This window comes from Lepidochelys olivacea (genome assembly GCF_965140295.1).
Source record: "Lepidochelys olivacea isolate rLepOli2 genome assembly, chromosome: 5".
Lineage (NCBI taxonomy): Eukaryota > Metazoa > Chordata > Testudines > Cheloniidae > Lepidochelys > Lepidochelys olivacea.
This window is the reverse complement of record NC_140415.1, coordinates 93,829,081-93,851,120: the sequence shown is the minus strand read 5'-3', so window position 1 is coordinate 93,851,120 and position 22,040 is coordinate 93,829,081. Positions and strand designations below refer to the sequence as shown.

General features: G+C 41.0%; 1 protein-coding gene across 3 annotated transcripts in view; it reads right to left on the bottom strand.

The window, feature by feature from the left end:
* The window catches only part of TLE1 (TLE family member 1, transcriptional corepressor), a 93,085-nt gene that overhangs the window by 53,962 nt on the left and 17,083 nt on the right, over positions 1 to 22,040 (bottom strand). Inside the window, exons 5-6 of one of the 3 annotated variants that reach the window (XM_084629088.1) lie at positions 17,012 to 17,074; positions 15,982 to 16,086 (exon numbers count right to left, since the gene is read on the bottom strand). The exons of 1 other annotated variant lie outside the window; for it this stretch is intronic. In XM_084629088.1, the coding sequence (XP_084485214.1) occupies positions 15,982 to 16,086; positions 17,012 to 17,074 (168 nt within the window). The remainder of the gene's footprint in view (positions 1 to 15,981; positions 16,087 to 17,011; positions 17,075 to 22,040) is intronic. One more of the 3 variants, XM_084629089.1, reaches the window with a different exon arrangement.

Sequence of the window (22,040 nt, the reverse complement as noted above, 5' to 3'; positions counted from 1 at the left end):
TGAAGTAGGGATTTGAAATTTGGCAGGGGGTTTCCTTCACTTCAAGGATGTGCCTTTTACTGCCCCATGTAAATCCATCAAAATTTCTAAATGTGCAGTTGTTAGAATTTGGCAGCTAATTTCCACAAAGATTTCATTTGTAAAGGGCCTGTGCCACTCCAGTTAGGCAGGGATTTTCCTGCAATTGCTGATCCTGACTGTTATGCACAGCTGTGGCCCTGGGCGCAGGAACTAAGGGCTAGTCTACACTGGCAATTTAAAGCACTCCAAAAAACCCACCCCCACGAGGGGCGTAGCTCCCAGCGCTGGTGCATTGTCTACACTGTCACTTTACAACACTGAAACTTGCTGTGCTCCGGCAGGTGTTTTTTCACCCTCCTGAGCGAGAAAGTTACAGCATTGTTGTAGCGGGGCAGTCACCCCGCTCCGGCTCAGAAGGGGTTAAAAACCAGCCCTTGGAGAGGACTGGGGCTGAGAGAAAAGGCTCTAGGTTGATTGGGAAAACAGCAACAGCTGGGGCCACGCCCCACTCAGGCCACAGCTGGCCCTATAGAAGAGCTGTGAGCCAGGTGCTGAGGCACTCTCTCTCTCAAGAAGGATCTGGCTGCCTGGGAGAAAAGGGTACCTGGAGTGGAGCAGGGCTGGGGTAGGGCTAGAGGAGCTCCAGGCCTTGCTTAAGGCCAGGAAAGGTACTGGGGTTACAGAGGTGTAGCCTGAGAATAGGCAAAAGGTAGCAGGTCCAAACCCCCCTTGCTGATGAGTGGTTTACAGACTGCAGTCTGCCCCAGTGAGCAGGGGCTAAATGCTGACTGGCAACAGCCACTGAGGTAGGGTGTGGCTAGAGGGTTGGGGGGTTCCCCTGGGAGGGGAGACCCAGAGTGTGGGGCACTGCCGGGTGCAGTACCCCAAGGTAAAGGGGCAATGGGGGTCTGAGAGGGACACAGGGGCCAGCAGCAGGTGAGGCACTGGCCTGCAGAGGGTGCTCTGGGCTGGAAGAGCTAATTCCTGAGACAACCAGCAGGAGGTGCTGCAGTGGTGAGTTCTTGCTTTGCTACAGCTATAAATTGCCAGTGAAGTCTCCCTGCTCTAAGGGCTTGTCTCATCTCTTCTGTGCTTTCAGTTCACCCTGTGCTAGCACCATGGCAGTGTGGAAAAAGAGTAGCTTTATTGGAGTGCAGCGGAAACAGCAACCAGACTGTGGGGCAAGGGGACATTGCAGAGGGTACAGATTGGGACAAGGAGCCATTGGGTGATGGAAAGAATTAGGACTGGGAGAGGAATAGACTAGGACTGACCAGTCAAGGAGAGTGGGTCTGGGCTCAAGGGCTGAGTATGTGGAGACTGGTACTGGCTAGCAAACTGGGTCTGGGACAAGAAACCATGGGGATAGAGACTGGGAGGAGGAGAAAGAGGAGGGGAGAGACAGGCTGGAGGAGCAGAAGGGAGTCAGGCTTGACAGAAATATCTGTGACCACTATAGACACTTCTCTGCAGAACCTGGAATGGAACCCAAAATTCCTGTGTCTCCCTATTCCTCCTCAGTCTGCAAACATTTGTGAAATCTCACTGACAAAGTGCGTGTTTCATTCCCCTCTGGAATGTGCTGGGCCACACAGAAGATGACAACTTACTAGTGCTATCAGTTACTCCATAAGATCAAATGGCTGAGGAAAATTCAGATCTATGCATCCCAAATTAGGCACCCATATTTAGTAGATACTTTTGACCTTAACGTCTGTGTCTCAGTTCCCCATCTAAAACAGCCTCCTCAAGATGTTGTGAAAATAAATTTAATATTTGTGATGCACTTGAATAGTACGGCAATGAATGTCACAGAAAAGCCCAAGAGTAAATTTAATAATTCTGTCCGCAGAGCAGGGTTGGAATAGCATGCACTAAATAGGGCATGATCAATGACAAGAAAACAAAATACTGAATAGTTGCTCATTAAGTGATCAATTATTTCTGTACACTCTGTGGGAAGAGGCCTGTGGAAAAACCAGCATGTGATCATGTAATTAAAGATTGCATCATAATGCACACAAACAAGGACACCAAATTAATGTTGCACAGACTACCATAGTAACTTCAGAGTGCTTGACTTTGCAACCTTAATATTTTTCTTTTGTGTGTTCACATGTAAAGCATTGGTTACATTTCTCAGAGCTATGCAATATTACATATCTAATATTAGCACAAGATGCATATTTGCACCTGATTCACATTATTATTTGGTCCAATTAGTGTTTCAAAAAGAACAGTCTTGCACAAGTGGTGGAAAGGGAAAAGTTATGCCTTACTACATCTCCACACAATCCATACATATGGCTGAGGATCTCTAGCCCCTACTGACTGACTGGGCTTGTACACATGAGGTGGAAGGGGGGAAAGGTTACATTAAAACTGTGGTTTAAAGAAGCTGTTTCCTTCTTTCTTGTCTTGGGGTTGCGGTGTCAAATGAGGAGGAAGGGAGCAGAGCCAAGACCAGCCAAGTATCTTCTCAGCTGCCCTTGCGCCCACACACAGCCAGCTAGGTAACCTTAACAAGCAGACTGATCCAATCCTTTAAGTGATCAGAGCTATCACTTGACACAGCATTGTGGACCAGGAATACTACTTGACTGAAATGGTGCAGCTTCCAGCCCACAGCAGTACTCCAAGAGTTCAGACAGAACTGATATTAGTAAAGTTATTGGACTTGCACAGCCGAAGCTGTAGCAATACTTGGAATGTTATGAGCATTCCAGGTCTGTTGTTGTAGATACCTGCATTCTCTAGTGTACATCACCTGAAGTGCTTGGGTTAAACTAGCTTTTTTTTTCCTCCCTCCCTCGGGGCAGCTATTATACCTCACTCTCCTTTTAGCTAAGTTCAGTAGCTGTAAAGGTTTGGTGAAAACATTTGAGTATATCAATATTAAAACTGAATTTGTTTTGTATCCACCATCTGTTCCTGCATCCATTCATAGTGGTGCCAGGCATGCATTTTGTTTAGAAATCAAAGAGTAGGGTATTCTTCCTTAATTAGGGTATGTCTACACTACCTGCTGGATCAGTGGGCAGTGATCGATCCAGCGGGGATCAATTTATTGCTTCTAGCCTAGACACGATAAATCGACCCCTGAGCGCTCTCCTGTCAACTCCTGTAAGCCAGCTCCACAAGAGGTGCAGACTGAGTCGACGTGGGAGCGGCAGCAGTCGACTCACCGCGGTGAAGACACCATGATAAGTTGATCTAAGTACATAGACTTCAGCTATGTTATTCACGTAGCTGAAGTTGCGTAACTTAGATTGATCTCTGCCCCCTAGTGTAGACCAGGGCTAAGACCGCAATCACTCATTTCACCTGCTGTACTCTGAAGTTTTCACCAAAACATCAAAGCAGCAGCCATGGGGAAAACGCTTTCTCCAGTAGAACTGCGGAAGAATCCTACATGATCCTTTACAGAACTGATCTTGGTCCGTGCTGTGTCAGCAACTAGGAGAGGGACAGACCTTGGCCTATTTGTAAGGACTCTCCATTATATAACGATCTGCAGAATGATTATAAATTGATAATTGCTATAAAATAAGGGACTAAATTTGGTCTCTTGCACCACTGGAGCTGTTGCACTTGAATGTGTATGATTTGAATCTAGCTTCAATTTAAAACAACTTACTTTATATTCCAGCCATGCATAGCACTGAGAGTGCTATATGAAACACAGATGAAGACAATCCAAGCCCCAAAGAACTCATGTTCTGTGTCCTTTAGAAAAAACTCGGTTACTAAAAGGTATGGCTACACTACGCATCTTTTACTGACAGCTGTGCAGCTCCAGCCATGCCATTAAAAGCAGAGCAGCGTAGCGGCTGTTTGTCGTCAGGAGAGAGCGCTTCTGCCAACAAAGCACTGTTCACACGGGCGCTTTTTGTTGGTAAAACTTTTATCGTTCGGGATGTGTTTTTTTTTTTGTTTTTTTTTTTTTTTTTAACAGCCCTGAATGACAAAAGTTTTTCCGACAAAGTGCCAGTGTAGACTAAGCCTAAGATATTAGTCCTTTTCCCCAGCACCCACTCCAAACAGACAGCCTGTGCTGTCTGCAAATGGGGAAAATGAAAAGAGGGAGCAGGAGAATGGATAACAGCAACAATCAGAGGACATATTTACAAAATAGGCATTCACCACTTTAGAGGATGGTAACAATTATATTATACGTATAATCACCTGTCACTTCAAAGACACTAATGCCTGCTCTGTCTCTTTTTAAGAGTTTAGCAATAGTGAGCCATAAAACTGAAGAAGTTGGTAGAGTATCAAGGTCTGCTAGGCATGCTCATTAGCACTTAATTAAAACCCAGACACCTACCATAAGAAATGTGCTCAGAAGGATGAGTAACAGGTCTGCCTTACTACCAATTACTATTATTACTTGCAGAGCAAGAGCAGTGTCCAGTTTTGGGGGGTGGGGATTGCAATGATGCATGCACAAGCAATTGTGTTGTGGTAATTAAGCAGAGTATTGATTTAAAAATAATCTCTAATTCAACCAGAACTGCTTTGTTACAACCACCTTTCCCGGCCTCCCCAAATCCTTTTAATATTGGCAAAAGAACAATTCAGTTTATCATTTGAAAGCTGATTCAAGCAGCGTTTATTTCCTCAAAATTTCTGTCCCAATTTCCCCTCACCCTCAAAGCCCAAAAGACCAAGTATTAAAAAACTCAGTTATACTATCAGGGGGCAATATTTCACTGGTCCTCTGGTTTGGAGTAAGGGTGTTGTCAAAGTACAACTCTAGTCATTAAGAAAATAGTTTTGTTTAAAGCATGGGACTGCGACCGAGTAAATCTCGGTCCAATTCCTAGCTCTGTCAGGCGTTTCCTGTGATCTGCTGAGCAGGCTTAATCTCTGTGCATCAGTTCCCCATCTGCAAAATGGTGATACTTCTTCCTTTCTTTAACTCATCTACTTTATTTAGATTGTAAGCTCTTTTTATACATCTATATAGTGTGATTTCTTAAGTGTCTAAATACCCACGGCCTACTTAAATTCTCCTGTAGTTTTACATTTCCAATGTTCTTGCGTTCTTCAACTGCTGTGTAGTACATTGTATGCTACTAAAACAGAGGTAGTGTTTCAAATTCTGAGGCACTTGCAATTCTGTGGAGGATAAAATGGATCTCTGTATGTTTTTTATATATATATAAAAAAAAAATCAAGGGCCACATTCCACCAAATTTACCAGAGTGTAACTTCAGTGGGCCACATTACTAAAGGTTGCAGAGCAAGACTCCAAGTTTGTAATAAGATTTAGAATCCTTTACTTTGAAAGATGCTCTTTAAGTCTAGATTATTCATATCTATTAAACAGAGGTTCTAATGATTCAAACCACTAATATTTCTCTTATGGTTACCACCTCAAACATCTTAAGTCTGCAGAGGTGTGTCACATTAGCATATGATTGTACTTACCCCATACAGACTGACCTAGCCTGGGGTTCCTATGTCTATATCTTACATATTTATTTGGCTCCCACCACAGTCGTATCTCAGCACCTCACACTCTTATGTATTTATCCTCACTACACCCTGTGAGGTAGGGAAGTACTGTTACCCCTATTTTACAGATGGGAAGCCGAGGTAAGGCAAGACCTGGGCCAAGACCGACAAAGATCCTTAGACACTGACATTTTCAAAGCCATCACTGAGCTGCCACCTAATGCTGTAGGCACCTAAGTCTCCAAAGTTTCCACCCGTTGCCATTTGCAAAGCCACCTAAGCCCTGACACCATCCCAGAACTAACAAGCTATTTGGAGCAATACCTTAAATCAAAGCTACAGAGGCTCTGAAGCTTTGCAGAGGAAGTACCTCTCTCTTTAGAATAACCCAGTACTGTAGGCATGCTCTGAGTATGGCTAAGAAACATCAGACCCTGCAGAAGTAAGGCCAGATGCAGGCCATTGATCGCAGAAGGGGGCCAGTATAGTACAGCCAGCACAAGACACCTGTGGACAAGGTAGGATATTTGTGTGCGTGTCTTCCCATCTCTCTCCTGGGGATTAGGACACTCACCCAGGATGTGGGAGACCTGGGTTCAAGTCCCTGCTCTAAATCAGGCCTGGGTCTCCCACATGTGCAGTCAGTGTCCTAACCCCTGGCCTACTAGCTATTGTGGGGACTCCCTTATTGTAAAAGCTGTTAAATGTGTCTATTTTGTGCAAATGATTTTGGCTGCTAGCATACGGGCTATCTCAACAGTTGACCTGGGTCAGGCACCTAACTGCTGGACAGGGTTCATGACTCATCCTAAGCACAGGGAAACATTTATCTCCAGCCTGTCAGCCAGGCGCACAAACCTCTCCCTCCTTCCCCAGCATTTCACTGCTGACTAGCTTAGGTGGCTTCCCATCAGCTGACTTCTGAGGATCTCTTTCTCTCTCCTCATGCACTGTTTAGGGAATGTGAGCACACAGCTCGCGGCAGAGGGCACCTATTGGTTAGGTGTTGAGCGGAGGAACAGCCAAGTAGATTTGTGGATCTGGTCCTAAAGTGACTTGCTCAAGGTCACACAGGAAGCCTGTAGTGGAGTAGGGAATTTAATCCAGGGTTCCCAAGGCTAGCAATCTTTGCCAGGAGCCCATTCTCCTCCCTACACAGTGATTACATTAAGTTTCTAAGGACTTCTCTAAGCGAACACTTAGTGCACAGCATGCTACTGAGGGGCAGGTTTACACCCCATCTTGCTGTGAACTAGGCGTTCACTTTGATAGCTTCGGGCTTTTCTGTCGGGCTTTTCTGTCATCCTTTTCCTGCCCCACATCCCACGTTCCTCTTCAACCTTCTCTCCCCCGCAGCCTGACTTCCATCACTCCCCTCTTTTCCCAGTTCCTGACAATGGAAAAAAATTGAGGTATTCCATGCCATTGTCTAGCAAGTTCTTTGTTCTGCCTCCCTGTCAAGCAGAGACAGAAGCAGCAGTTCCACCCCTCCTCAGTTACTGCAGTACTAAGGGAAGCACTCCCAAACTAGTAGTCTCTCTCACTTGTGCATACATAACAAGGTGGAGCGCTCCCCAGCAGAAGTCTCTTCTCACTTTCTCTTCCTCAGCTTCTCTATGCAATTTGATATAAGATATGTACAAAGCATCCATCACCTTAAGATCTTGCCATTGGACAGAAAAAATAAAGGGCATGAGATGTAGAAAAAGCAGTCTCTGCTTTCACCTTCTGGGGCTCAGTCACTTGTAACGGAAGCATATTTAGTTTCTAGGTAAGTGGCTGAGCCCCAGAAGATCCATGTCTTGTGTCCCTTATTTTTCATGTGTAGTGCCTAGATATTAAGGTGACTGATGCTGTATACATTCCTTATCTATGCTGCATAAAGGAGTTGAGGTAGAGCAAGTGAGGGGGGACTACCATCTTGGAAGAGCTCCACCTTGTCACATATGCACAGTGCATGAATATAGTCACACATTATATAAAGACAGCACAGTATAGAGTATACGTGCCATTCCTATATCTTTACACACTCCTCGTACTTCCTAGGATTGTATGTTTTTTCAAAAACATGCATTTTGCACTAAGCTCTGAAAATGGTTATGGGTAGTACATATTCAGCTCTTCCTATAGGGTGATCCCCAGCCCACCACTAAAAATGCCGTAAATTACAGATCCTACTAGTCTCATTATGGGCAGATGTAGCTTCTCTGTCCCTGCTCTGAGCAGCAGGCTAGAGTCAAGGTGTAGAGAGGAAAAACCAGCAGCCAGGGACTTAGAAATGAACAAGCACTCAGAGGTTACCTGACTGGGCTGAGACCAGGTTACAGACTCAAAAGGTGAAGTATGCTCAGCAGCCTGGACATGGGGTAGATGCAGACTTTTAAATTGGGATTTGTCGTACTGCAGTTAGGCCCTGGTGCAAGTAGAATTTGCAGGGCTATATCCAAGCCAGAGATCAACACAGCACCTACCAAAGAGGAAGGCTAGTGCAGACAGTCTCACCACCCAAGCAGAAGCCTGAACCATATTCTTAATGCCTATTATGTACAGAGCGGTAAGCTCAGACTACCCTGGTGAAACTCAAGATGAGTAGGAGAGATAGGTACTGCTATTGCCAGATTTAACCTCAAAAACTAAAGCTGCCTTCCCCACAGCCACAAGTCTTTCTGCCACCTTCTTTTGTGCTAGTTGAAGTTCTATCCCACCTCTACTGCAACCCTAGAAATCTGGACTATGAGCAAAAATATTGTATCCAGATGGTTTTCCCCCAATAATAAGTACATCTAATCAAAACCCGGGGGGGGGGGAAGACGGACACGACGACAACAGATGACAACAGCTATGAACGTATATGAGCATATGAAATATTTAATTCCAACTTCTTATACTGCCCTCATCAGTATAATGTCTGAGCACCTTCCAGTAGCGTATTAAGTGACATAGTTAATATCTGTTACATGGCATTCATTCTCACATCCTTTCCCTAAGGGAGGAAGTGCATGTGTATTGTAATGCTGTGTTTGGTTTTTGTGTTTTATGTACATGCTGCTGTGTGTTTCCATTAGAGAATGCGAGGTCAAAGATGTGCAACATGCACTCTGAGCAGAAAGTCATACTCTTTGTAAATACATTTGTAAATTGCTAATTAAAACAGGCACACCTACATGGAGTTTGGAAGAAGTAGTGGCACTTTCCTAGAGAACAAACTGAGCTTAGTTTCCGTGTGGATATACGAGTTTTATCTAACTTTACCCCAATTCCCACCCTCATTCCTGTAACTCATAACCTCTCTCAGGTCATAAGAACAGAGTACACGTTGCAAAACGTAAACCGTCTCAGACATATGTTTCTTCCAACAGCCATTAATGTCTCTTATCATACGGAAGGCTAAGAAAAAAGGCTATGTCACTGTGTCTCACATCCTGAACTGGCCCCAGAATGAACAGGGTCCTAACTCAGGAAAGCTGAACTTTTCTGCACACCCTCCTGTTAGCAATTGGTGCTGAATTTGAAAGGGAAGGAAGAAGCGTGTTCTCATACATCAAAGCTGCACTGAGATAGATAACGGAGTGAAAACACCCCCAACTTTATAGTCATACTTCCCACTTCCATCTCTACATCAATCTTGGTGAGCATGGAGCTTAAAGGACTTTTGGCCCTCCAGGATTCTGCTACGGATGAATGGAGAATCCTATGGAGGATAATGGGGGGCGGTTCTGAAAGTGTTCTCACCCCTGTGGTTCCTTGCTTGTCTATGTAATCATTTTTCAGGAAGTCTCTGACTCTGCACTACTACTAGAGCAGCTCCATTGATGGTGGCAGGATTCTAGTACTAGCACAGAAAAGACTAGTGTTTCTACCACCATGTCACAGCCACTAGTTCGAAGCATGTCCATACAACACAATGGTAAAGGCACCTATGCCCTTCCCGCAGTATTTCCATGGTTACTACCACTGGAGCTGTTCCAGGGGTACTGAAAAGGTGGGAGATTTCCTGAAGAATGCTTGGGAAGCACAGACACTGTTTAAAGCCTTGAAATACCTGTTTTTGCGAGAAAGAGACTTTCCAAATTCAGCCAAAATAGAAAGTCTGGAAATATTTATTGCTACACTCAGCTTCACTGCCTCTTCATCCCCATGTGTGATGGTGTTGCCCTGTTTAAATGTAAGCACCCAATTTTAAAAAACCCACAGCTTTGGAAACTCATGATAGCTAAGAAAATCTCAGGGTTTTCTTGGACTCCTCAATATTCCTGAATGACAACAAAAGCAGCAGGGGCCAGAAACACCTTTTTCAGTTCCTGTTAGCTCAAAAATGGTCATCACTCTTCAAGGATGCATACAGCTTTGTCGCCTCAAGGTTAAATCCACTGATTTTGGAGCTAATCTTACAGGCCACTTTGGGTCTCCACCTGGTGTTGTATACAGCTGCTTACCCTTTAGGAAGCACAGTCAAAAAGAAATCATACTCTTGCTCTAGTTGCTCACTCAAAAGTATATTAGCAGTCAGGAAAGTTAAAGCCAGTAGCCACCTTGTAAGATACAGAGGGCCTAAGCGCTATTGCCCCTTATCTGTGCTTCCACAGCCACACTTATAGGAAAATGTTTCAACTAGAGACCTAGAGTTCTGAAGGTAGTCTAGCGGGAAGAGTGTCCTGTGGTGCCCTGGAATACATTCTTGATTCGCATAAAGCACTTTGTAAAGTACACTGTATACCAAAACAAATCCCAGTACTAGTATAAGTGTGCAAAAAGGCCCACATTAAGGACAATGTTATCCCAGGCTTTCCAATGACAGCAGACGCCAAACGTCCCTCAAATCTATCTTTTAGATACCATACACTTCCATCCTGGGTTATGCCAACGAGAGGCCGTCAGCAGAGAAGAATACGTTTTCCCAACCATTGCGATGTGCTCTTTTTTGAGCTATATAAGCACAGCATCCATGAGGCTGGAGTGTTTGTCCATGAAGCTGTCAAATTAGTTGTATCTCTAAGTTCAATAATATCATAACCCAATTGTTGGTAAGTTTCTCCCTACCTGAGTGAATTTGTGAAAAGTGAAAAAAGTTAGGATGCAGCCTGGACTATTGGACCAAGGAGAACAGTACAAAGGGGAGAGGGTAAAGCACACTTGGCTTATTTGCCAAGAGTGTCCCTGAACATTGAAGACAATACTACATTGGTTGACATTCAAAGAGTGTTCCTAACCATAAAGGTCTAGAAACTAATCAAGCAGGTATATTCTGTAATATCTTACTCCATCATGGAACTAGATTGTTACATCTGGAGTGAGCCTACAGGCTGGGCATCTGAAACCAGTTACCTAATCCACTTTGGAAGTGGTTTAGGGGACAGAGGAGCAGCCTTTAAAAACACTTAAAGCATGCTTTTCTATTTTAGACAAATATGTGCAATTTGTTCTGGAAATTCACAAGTCTAATGAATATTACTAGAATAAATTTGTCAGCATGTGTACTGCTCTCAAAATTCTTCAACTAAAAGCAAAGAATACATTTTTGTTGGGTCAAACACATAATCTTTGTAATTCTGCCCATCTCCATCTCCATTTATTTGCAGGTTCAGTCATTACACCTTTGAGATGCAGAGATGATTAGCTCAATTATGCACCAGTCTAAAGTGATGTAAATATTGTGTCCTTTTTTGCTTTTTTTATGATGGATTGGGGGGGGGGGGAAGAATCAGGTTATAAAATAAGAGCTGAAAGTCAAGGTATCTACTTAATCCCCAACATTAAGCAAGTCACTTGTTCTCGAAATGATGAATCCTGCCTCAGCAGTGATAACTAAAAGGAAACAGATTACTTGGGTTGTATCTAATGTAAATACACAGTAAGAAATCCCATGTAATTTAAGGTACAGCAGCAAGTTTGTGTACACACTTTTGTACATACATAAAAACTATAAATATCTGAACAGCAAAGTTTTAGCTTGTTTCTTATTGGCTGGTACACTATGAAGTGTACCAAAAGATGCATAAGTATCTTGCACTCAGCTTTCTTTTTACAGAAAGCTAATAAGTCATTGCTCTAAAACCCCCCACAAACGGCACAAAATACAGATCACTGTTGAGAAGGGTCTAAAGTAATGCTACAGCTGCTTAGCTCTTCCCCTGCACAGAATTTCGCATTCATTTCTGCTCTAGTCTGTATTTCTGTTTTATAACGAAACATACAGCCTAGTTATTTATAGGCTTTCCAAGGATTAACTACACACTCATAAGAATAAACCCTCAAGAGGTTAACCTCATCCTCTTAAGCTTCACACACTACCATCCCAGAGATAGCTGGCAACCTCAGCCAAGGAGAGAAAAATAATTCAGCAGTTTGCTAATCCTTTAGCCAATCACCTCATGCAACAGTGGAGAGCTCTTTTGGAGGTCTACAACTCAATCTGTCTTGAAAAGTATTGTCAATCCAAAAAGATACATTTTACAGAATCATTAGCAACTAATGTCAAACTAGGTATTCACATCTGTATGCTACATTCTCTACCTTTCCAATTTATAGAACTGTAGTTCTAAATTAAGAATGTACACTTATATAAATGTCTGGATTTTATTAATGTTGCCTGTATTTAAGTCTTGTAAAATTACATTATTGCTGACGTTGGGATAGACTAATTATAACTGTCCCTTAGCTCTTCCTGGTGTGAGCTGATAGGCATCTGATTTTCCAGCTTGCTGCTTAATTATATCTAAAAAAAAAAAATCCCTTCAAGTTCTACCATGATAATCCACTTAATCCTTTCATGCCATGATCAGGATTCTCCCCAACCCCCAAACATAGACTTCAGGCAAAGCTCTGAAATCAGTGGTGCCAAGGAGTTAACAGGTGCACCGATCCTTTACAATCAAAACTTTTCATTTAAGTACTAGCAAATCTACTAGTTCACTCAATCAACTTTAGTGAAAAATAGTAGTACAATGAACGCTGACTGGTGTAATTCATAAAATTACAGACATGTACAATGGCTGAACACGTACAGACATGTACAATGGCTGAAAAGTAAAATACTTAGCTCCGCCAAACACACACATGTAGTGGCTTGACATGAATAATTAGACAATCCCAACAACACATTTCAGTAACCATTAGTAAGGGGCTGTGGATGAGTATATGCACAAACATCTCACAACTGATCTTCCAACATCTAATTAAAGAAGTTAACACTACCTGAATTATTTCATTTTTACTCATTAAAGTTTCTGAATGCAACAACGCACTCATTATTCCTTATTCCTCCAATCTAAATATACTTTTTCTTTTTATACATTGACTAAAATTGCCTTTACATTAGGTAGATAATTCCCCTCCTTCCCCCACAATATCTTGCAGTACTGCTCTAAATTCAATTTTCCCAAGTAACTAAAGTAGTAGTGTGTTTGTATTTTAAAAGTGGCCTATCATGAAACAAGTCTTAAGGCTTATCTACACTTAAAATACTACAGTGTCACAACTGTGGTGCTTCAGTGAAGACACTATTTGGGCTGATGGGAGGGGTTTCTCCCAGCAAGGTGGTAGCTAGGTTAATGAAAGAATTCTTCTGTCGACCAAGTGCTGTCTACAAAGGGACTTAAGTCGGTTTAACTGTGTTGCTAAATGGTGTGGATTTGCACACCTCCAAGCGACATAGCTGGGTCAATCTAATTTTTTAGTGTCCACCAGCCCTCCGTTTTCACTAAATTACAAAGTTTGGTTTTTGCTTCTCCCCCAACCCAGTATGTGCGCCCAATGGAAAAACAAACTCAGTCGTGACTCTTTAATAACAAATTAATGAGGCAAGACTGAATTTGCAAACAGTTATTTTGAATCATTATACCATGTCACAGAATCACAATCCTTTTTTGAAAAAGGAAAGAAAATCAGTGCTCAGACAAATGCCAAGAATACAGATTTTACCTAGTCAGGGAGAACACCTAACTGAACATCTGCTAAGAAAATGCTTAACTTTCTTCCCAACCCCAACATTTATGATACAGAAATATCTTTAGCACTATGATGCCATAGGCTACTTGTTAGAGAATGCTTTGGCCTATTTGCATTTTAAAGAAGTCTTTCATGATCTTTCACACTCATAATAGAGGTCTAAAACCTTAAACTACTATTTCTTTTCTTAGCCTGAAAGACACCGCAGTTTAAGAGCATGGCCCCTCTATTGTTCTTTACACTAAGTCGGGTCCCTGAACAATACTGACAGCTGCTATCAAACTGGTCTGCGTTTACTTTCAGTGCAGCTGCTGATTGTAGGAAAAGCCAGCCTCCTGATGCCTCCTCCCCTCTGGGGAGACAGGTTGACACACTGAATGTTCAATGAAGGAGAGCAAAGGTCCACTGAATTGTCAACCCAATTTTATGCTACTCTGATTTTCCAGGATGCACACAATCCCTTTCAAACAAAATCAAGCATATGTCAGAGCATGAAACTTATTGTGCAGCACAGGATAATTATCGATCACCTAAAACTGTAAAAGATCACTGACATGCATCTGATTTCTGGTATGCATAATACACAGATCTACACTGAAAATTAAAATACATTTGTACTAACTACGTGTTTATTCCCTCATTCACAACATCTGAACTACGACAGCATTGCTGAGTATTTGTTCATAAAACAAATGGAAATGCTTATACTGAAGGATCATTGGTAGTTTAAAATTAAAAAATTCTGAGGTTTCTATTAATCAGATTAACATACCTCTCCCTACCTCCAAAAAACCCTGCCCATAAAAAGTCTTAATTGTACACTGTAGTTCTAGACCTAAGAGCACAGAACTGAACAGAACACATTCAGCAAATGCCACTTGGGACAACACTATCATAGCGAGTTTGGTAAGAGGAGTTTTGCTATACAGTAAGTCCTCGCTGTCAGGACAATTTCTTAGTCTAATGACAAAGACGTTTTAATGCACTTTTTAAAAAAAAAAAAAAAAAAAAAAAAACACTCTGCAAAAGTGTCCTACAAGTTTAGTCCACTATGAAAGGACTTTTTATTCAGGATCTGCGCTCAGTGAAATTGTACACTTTTAACACATGCAAGAAAACACAGATCTATTAATCTTTGCTAATCAAATATTATTCATACAGTATTCTTGCATGTATATTTGATTTGATCTTCAAAATAAGGCAATTCATTACACAAGCAAAGCACAGAGAAGACTGCAGAAAAATGCAGATGTAACTTTTATTAAACATGATTAGTGAATTAACTCAGTAACAGTCAAAATTTGAAAATAAGGAAAAAAACAGGGCTCCAATTTGAAGGGGGGGTATGTTTATGCAACACTAATCTGTCAAGTGTAATATAGCAGCTTGAATAAAATTTAAGCTGAAAATCCACTGAACCTCCCCATTTGAGGGAGCAAAAAAGCTATTAAAAGGAAATGAAGGTCACCCTCCCAGTTTATTTCACCTAATTGACTGCCAATAGCTTACCACAGGCAAACCGACTGCAGATCTGCAATTGAGAAACTGATGAAAGGAGAGTTTTCAAGCTGAGGCTCATTCTTTTAATCCTCCCTCGCTCTTATGGGTCCCCCCCCATCTCCAGTTGGGATGTAATTTTAAGCACAGATGGATTAACTGGTTCCATTGTCTGTAGACGTCATTGGACTATGGCACTGTTAATCCGTACAGCAGCATGTCTAATTATCATTACAAAGTGTCTGAGGGAACTATAAAGACCAGCAGGGCATCTTCTCACAAGCAATTAACATAAATTGATAAATGAGTAATTTGAATCCGCTCAAGGCGCTCACATATGAATAAAATCAGAAAGGACGGCTTCTTGTTTCCGCTACTTCTTTCACTTAGTCTGGAAGGGCAGAAAACATGAGATATATTCTAGACTTAGTGATGGGGAAAATGAACTCATGCAGTGGAAGGAATGCACGGTTCAGAGACTTCATTAATGCAAAACAAATGACTTGTGATTGACAACCAGTCACAAGCTAGTAGTATTAACTTATTTCAGCATAGTTAGAAGCACAAACTTGGTGAAAGGCTATTAGAACATTATGTCAGACAATTAATACTACTTCAAAAGCAAGAGAAGTTTCTTTTCATTAGCCTGCTACTTTAAAATTCATGAAAGATGCAGAAGAAAGGAAAAGGAAGAAGACTGAATAGTTGTACAGGTTCCAAAAACTCAAATGTCACAAAAAGCAGGAGGCAAAACAAAGGTAACTTAGATCAAGTAGCATACAATACCCACGATCAATAGATAATAAATCTTTCCCAAACTCCCTGGTCTTTCTTGCAACAAAGGTTTTGATATAATATATGGGTGCAGGGAATGAAAAGCCATTCTGTTACAAAATAAGCTGCTGTTAATTCTACCTCCTCGAAAATCTGAGTGAGCCAAGTCAAATAAGTTTGAGCAACAATATTAGGTATCGAAACAGAATTAGATATCAAAAAATTCTCAAGTTTATTTTAAATCGACCAAAGCAATAAGAAATGAAAGCTGGTTATACACACTGTAGGAGGTAGACCTGGAAGGCCACGTACCCCGATGATGGCATTTAGTTCAGCCATGGTCACTTGTTTGGCACGTTCTACTGCTTGGGCGACTTGCTGCTGATGCTATTTAAAAAAAAAAAAAATTAAAATTTGTGTTATCAAGCTGTTGAACAGCTATACCAGCTTCTCCTCTTACCACCCCATAAAAATCGAGACCAGAAACATTTGCAGTATGCACAGAAAGTTTCTGTACAGAAATTTGCACAATAAGACAGAAGCCCAGGTTATCTATTATAGGTCATCTTATGCCATTTGTTACTCATTGTTTAAGAGTGAGGCAAAAGTCATAAAGGTAACAAACGTTGAAAACTTTTGAAGAGAATATCTTCTAGGAACTAAATCATTAGTTTCCAACTGAGATGAGAAGGTTCTGACAACTTTAAACTAGTGTCTGTTTTATAAGTCATTTATAACTCCTGCATCTAATATAATGAACACAGTGGAGGTATCAACAAAAAGACGAGGCAGCTTCCTACATTTAATCTAACAAGAGCATCAACTAGTCTAATCCAAAGCAGATTCCAAAACTGAACAGAAGTAGTCTTTAATATGCTACAGTTGTAGTCAAGCAATGTTTTATACCCTTGAACAACATTTTGTATTTGAGTTACCAACTGTGTGTTACCTACCCAAAAATAATATCTGAATATTTTTGTACTGAAGGCCAACATTCTTATTTACACAGAACTTAACACTTGACTATTAAGTAGAACTTAGCATTGTCATTAAAAATGAAAACAAAAAATTGTTTTGTTATTTTATAGTTTTTCCTGAAGAGAATTAATTTGAGGTTGAGCTATTGTCACCAGTTTTTCAGTTTAAACTCAGATGTTAGACCAAATTAGTAAGGGGGGGGTTTGCACACTTCAGCTATAACAGATGTTCCTCACACTTGAGCATTGTGATAAAATTAACATCTTAAAACTAGCTAATTTGCAAACAGAGAAGCAACATAATTGCACTTTAACAGCTGAACAGTTTTACTTACTTCCTGAGACAAAAACGGGATGACTTGTGCACAAATAGTATTCAATCTCTTGGCGATTTCTGTCTATAGGAAAAAAAAAAGTAACTATTTTGGTTTAAACATGGATGAGGTATGTTATCATATATCAGCTACTTTATAGGGTCATATATTAAGTACAAGCACTGTAAAAATTCATAAAGATGCCTAGTGAAAGTATAAATGATTACTAATAGGTCCCTAATCAGGCCACTGACCTAGTTCATTACTCTCGGACATCTGCTATGTCTCAAGTACCTAATCTCTATATACATTTAAGAAAAAAATCTGGTCTTTATAAGTCATTAACAAGTAAAGGATTTGTTCAAATCCAACACAAGCTAAAACCTTTTAAAAGGCAGATTTATTACTCAATTTACCAAGTTGCACAGAACAGTGTTCTATGAAAATGGCGTGTGAAGTGAATATCCTTTCATGTGATTTTTATCAGGTGCTGTAAGTTTAGACAATGCTTTTAGAGAGCAAGATGTATTGTTTGCCATGAAGAATTTACCATTTAAAAGTTAAGAAAAAAAAGAACACAGTTCAAATAATGGAGAGGATGGAAAAGATACAGCAGGAAGGATTACTGAAGAGGTGCATATGAAAGAGGAGAGGGTGCTTGGCAGGTATGTAGAGGCAGGCAGCATGACAGAAGGGCATGAAGAATGTGACATGGACAAAAGGAGCAGAAAGCAACAGAGGACTGAGAGCTGAAAGAAATAATAATAGACATGGAGGTAGGAAAAAAATTTACAGGACCTTGAAAATGAAGACTGAGAAGGTGGTAAAAGAAGCAGCTAATGAAGAAACTGATCTAATAGAGAAGGGACAGTGAAGAGATTAGGAAGTTTTGAGACAGCAAGATAGAATCAGGAGTGTATACGAAATACCAAAGAGACAGGTGCAAGACAGGGCAGAGATATTGATTTGGGAAACATCCATTTAGGAACAATTGAAATAATGGAGCAGATGAAGGAGGGAACAGAACCCTGAGGGCAAACATACAAGGGGCATGGCAAGGATAAGGAATCACTGAAGCAGTGGATAACTTATCAGAACAAGATTACAGAATTGTAAAAACCAAAGGAGAAACAGCAGAGGAGAAAATGATCAGTATCATTGAAGACAGTAGAGTTCAGAACTTAAGAGGCAAATCTCAAATACTTCATTATCAATTTTGCAAGACTTCCATTAAAATGGAAAAGGGAAAGGATGTTTTTACCTTCCTTCTCAGACACAGCACAGTCTAGAGTGGAGCATATGCCGCCCCCACCCCCACCCCCACCCCCCCCTCCGCTGGGGGACCAGGAACTCCCAAATTCTACTCCCAACTGTCATTGACATTCATCTTTTTTATTTACAGAATTTAAGACATTTATACCTCTCTACACACCTATTAATTATACAATAAGTGTCCTCCAACTTGCAGCAAGTCAGTATCAGAAGAACCCAGATCCCCATCTGTCTGTTGATAGCAAGGATTCCCCATCCATTTACCTGAAGTCAAATTCCAATATTATGGTGAATAGAGGAACTCTTACTCAAAGATCTTAGCTGCAGTTCACAGCTGAAGATTCTGCTGTGAGTCAATCACTGAACCTCCCCCTCACCCAACCACCCTAATGATCCTAGGAGATTTTCTGCCCAATTCTGCTCTTTGCACCACCCAGGAAGCACAAGAGACGTGGAAGCCACCTGCAAGTCCCTGCTGGGGATTCCCTGGGTGTACAGTAGTGCCCAACGGGTGCAGAACTGGTAGAATTGTCTGAATGCTCCCCTCTCCACAACCCTTGGCAGGGAGGCTGGAGAAGGGGAATGCACTGAGCTTAGCATCCTAGGGAACTATAGCCAGCTGATGCAAGTTAAAGTAGTCCCAGGGCCCTATAGCCTGCATCAGAGCTGAAGCAGAGAATCAGGGACCAGCAGGCAGTTACTTGATAGCTGTTCCACTGAAGACTAGCACAAGCAATAGTATTCCCTTAACGTGAATTTTTTTTTAAAGGGGTGAGAGGGTGGAAAGGAGGCAGGCAATTCCCTTTCCTCGGAGGAGGAAGGGGTGGCTGCTTCTCTTGTCATCCTGTGGAATGGGAAGGAAAGGTAAGTGCCCAGAAACAGCTTTTTTATTTAAATAAATGTTGGCGGGGGGAGTGGAGATAATTTTGTTTGCATTCTTAGTCCAGAAGGGCAGAGTCTGACTGGAGCCTTCAGTGATAGTGCAATCCAAATAAAAAATGAATAGCAACAGTCATATAGGAAAGCTGTTATGTGTCTGTAGCAGGTTTAAAAATGATCAAGCTATTGTTGGCCAGTTTGTGCATTATGTGCATTTTACGTAAGTGTTAGTTGCATACGTGGTTACCAAAACTCTCTCTTTTCAGGATGTTCCCCACACACTTGCCCCTCCTGAGATGGAGATCTGCCAGCAATTAGGATGCCAGTAGACTGCTGTGTAATGGGCTTGCATCCCCATGAGAGAGGAGTGTTAATATATAGTTCCTGATCGAATGAATGACCTAATTAAAATTAGGTCATGAGTCCTTTGTTTTCAGGATGGGAGGAGATGAGTTCTCGTTTCAGGTGAAAAGCAGTTTTGGTCAGAAGAGTAAGTCTGGGGTTCTCAAACTGGGGGGGGGTCACGAGCTGTCATCCTCCACCCCAAACCCCGCTTTGCAGCCAGCATTTGTGATGGGGTTAAATATATAAAAAAGGGTTTTTAATTTATAAGGGGTGGGGGGGTCGCACTCAGAGGCTTGCTATGTGAAAGGGGTCACCAGTACAAAAGTTTGAGAACTACTGGTCTAAGTTCTCTGGCCTGTAATCCTTTACTGTAACTGATTAGAGATTTTGCTTTTTTGGATTAATTATGTGTTTTTTAAAGCAAGTTTTCTAAAATATTTGCCATAAAACACCAGTCTCACACTTTGAGGTTTGGGCCTTCTGTGCATATACAGGAATTAAAGAAATTGAATGAAAAATGGTTCGAAGTCAGTAAAGCAAGACAACAGGACTGCTGATAACTTTTTGGTTCCAAGTAGTTCTCCATGAAATTTAACATTCTCATGGAATTTTCAGATTTCTTTTCTCTAAAAAACCACTAAATGGGTCAGACAAATGTGAATCTCTTGATACTGGGGGAAAATAATCCGCCTTCTGACCTTACATCACTGAAGTGTTTCTATTATTTCTGAAGTCTTTGAGAATTAGTTTAGATCTAATCTGTATTTCAGAATTTGTGGAACTTTAAGATATTTACATAGTTCAATCAAATAAACGTTACGAGAGATTTGTGACATGAACAAAAAAAATCAATAAAAGGTTTTGGGGGGTTTTTTTAAATGCACTGCTTCCACTGTTCCCCTCAACTCTTAATTCTTGATGTCACCTTTTACTGTACATTGAAAGGTTAGTTGTTAAAACATGAGACAAGGTAGGTGAGGTAGTATCTTTTATTGGACCAATTTCTTCATGTTAAAAATGGGAACTTACTACTTCAAAGGGGCACCATCAATTTGAAAATCATTTTCATTTTATGACACTGGCCCTAGTATTGTAAAAATTAACATTTATTACTACAGCTGAAAAAGAAATGTCTAATTTTCAACTTTACGTTCATAGGATTAAACTATGGATAGACAGCACCACTGCCAATCACATGCTAGCATAAGAGCAGCACCCAGGGACTGTTCTGGTGATGCACACGCCTACATATTTCCCAAGGCCCTGCAAAAGTGTCTACTAGAATAACCACAACAGCAAACCTGAAACCAAAGAGTCAGCATATGAACATGTGCACTGAGACGAAGGGGAGTGAAGAGATATCTGTTCTTGGTCTCATCCAAAAGTCCCTTCTGAACCTAAACAATGGGGAAGCAAAACCCTTAACATTGTCTGGGTATGGTTTGGGGTTTGTTTTTGTTTTTTTTAAGTTCACACCCCTACAAACCCACCCTTTGCTACTGAAGACCCTAGCAATCATAATTTATAAGTCTTCTGTGAGCCCATTAGTGGTCTTTTGAGGCCCCTCCCTCCCATCTTCCCTCAACTCCTATGGACATGCCCCAAATACAGTATTAAGCAAAGTAGGTATTTTGGTAGGGATAATGGAACAGTAGGCTGATGACCCCATTTATTGTTCATTTCACCAAAATGCCTGGAAATTGTTTTAGATCAGGGAACTAAAGGATGAATAGTTAACCCAGTTATGTAATATCATGCACAATCTAGCTTGCCTTCGCTGCCTATTGTATCACCTTTGCAACAAGGTTCATGAAAAAGTTGACTCCATATCTATAGAGTGAAATTCTCAAGGGCTGATAAATCAAAACCGATTTTCACCAGAATATGCCAAGTTTCAAGAGCTTACTAACATAGGAAAAAACAAGTTTCACCCATCACAGATTTCACCATCCTCTCAAATCAAACAAAACTTTGTTTTTAAAATGTATCTTCAGGAACATATAAAGCTTGGAAAGTTTAAGCTTGAAAGATTAAAATGACTAAACCATGTAACACATATATTGATGAGAAATAAATAGTCATCATGTACATCTAGCCACAACATTCACAATTCCTACAATATCCATAGATAATACCACAATATTTAACATATACATTTACGTATACGTATAAATATACGTAACGTATACGTTTTTCTATTTTGACATTATTGTAACAATGATTCTCTATTCAGACTCATGTACCAAATGAGTAATTTTCCTTTGCACCTGCCTGTAGGGACCTTTTAAAATACAGAAAGTTAGAAATTTCAGTTCAGAGAAAGAGATTGTTCAAGTAGCCACCAAAAATCCATTAACAGCTAAATTGATCTATTAAAGGGATTATTTAATATCCAAACTGTCAGTTTCCTCTCTCAAACACTGGAAGCATGACTAGTGACCACAGTACACTTAACTTCGCCCCGGCTCCTCTGAAGTCTTCCTTCCCCAAGGGTTTTAAAAAAAAAAAAAAAAAAATTTCCCATGAACTTAGGCTACCTAGAAGTATACAAGTA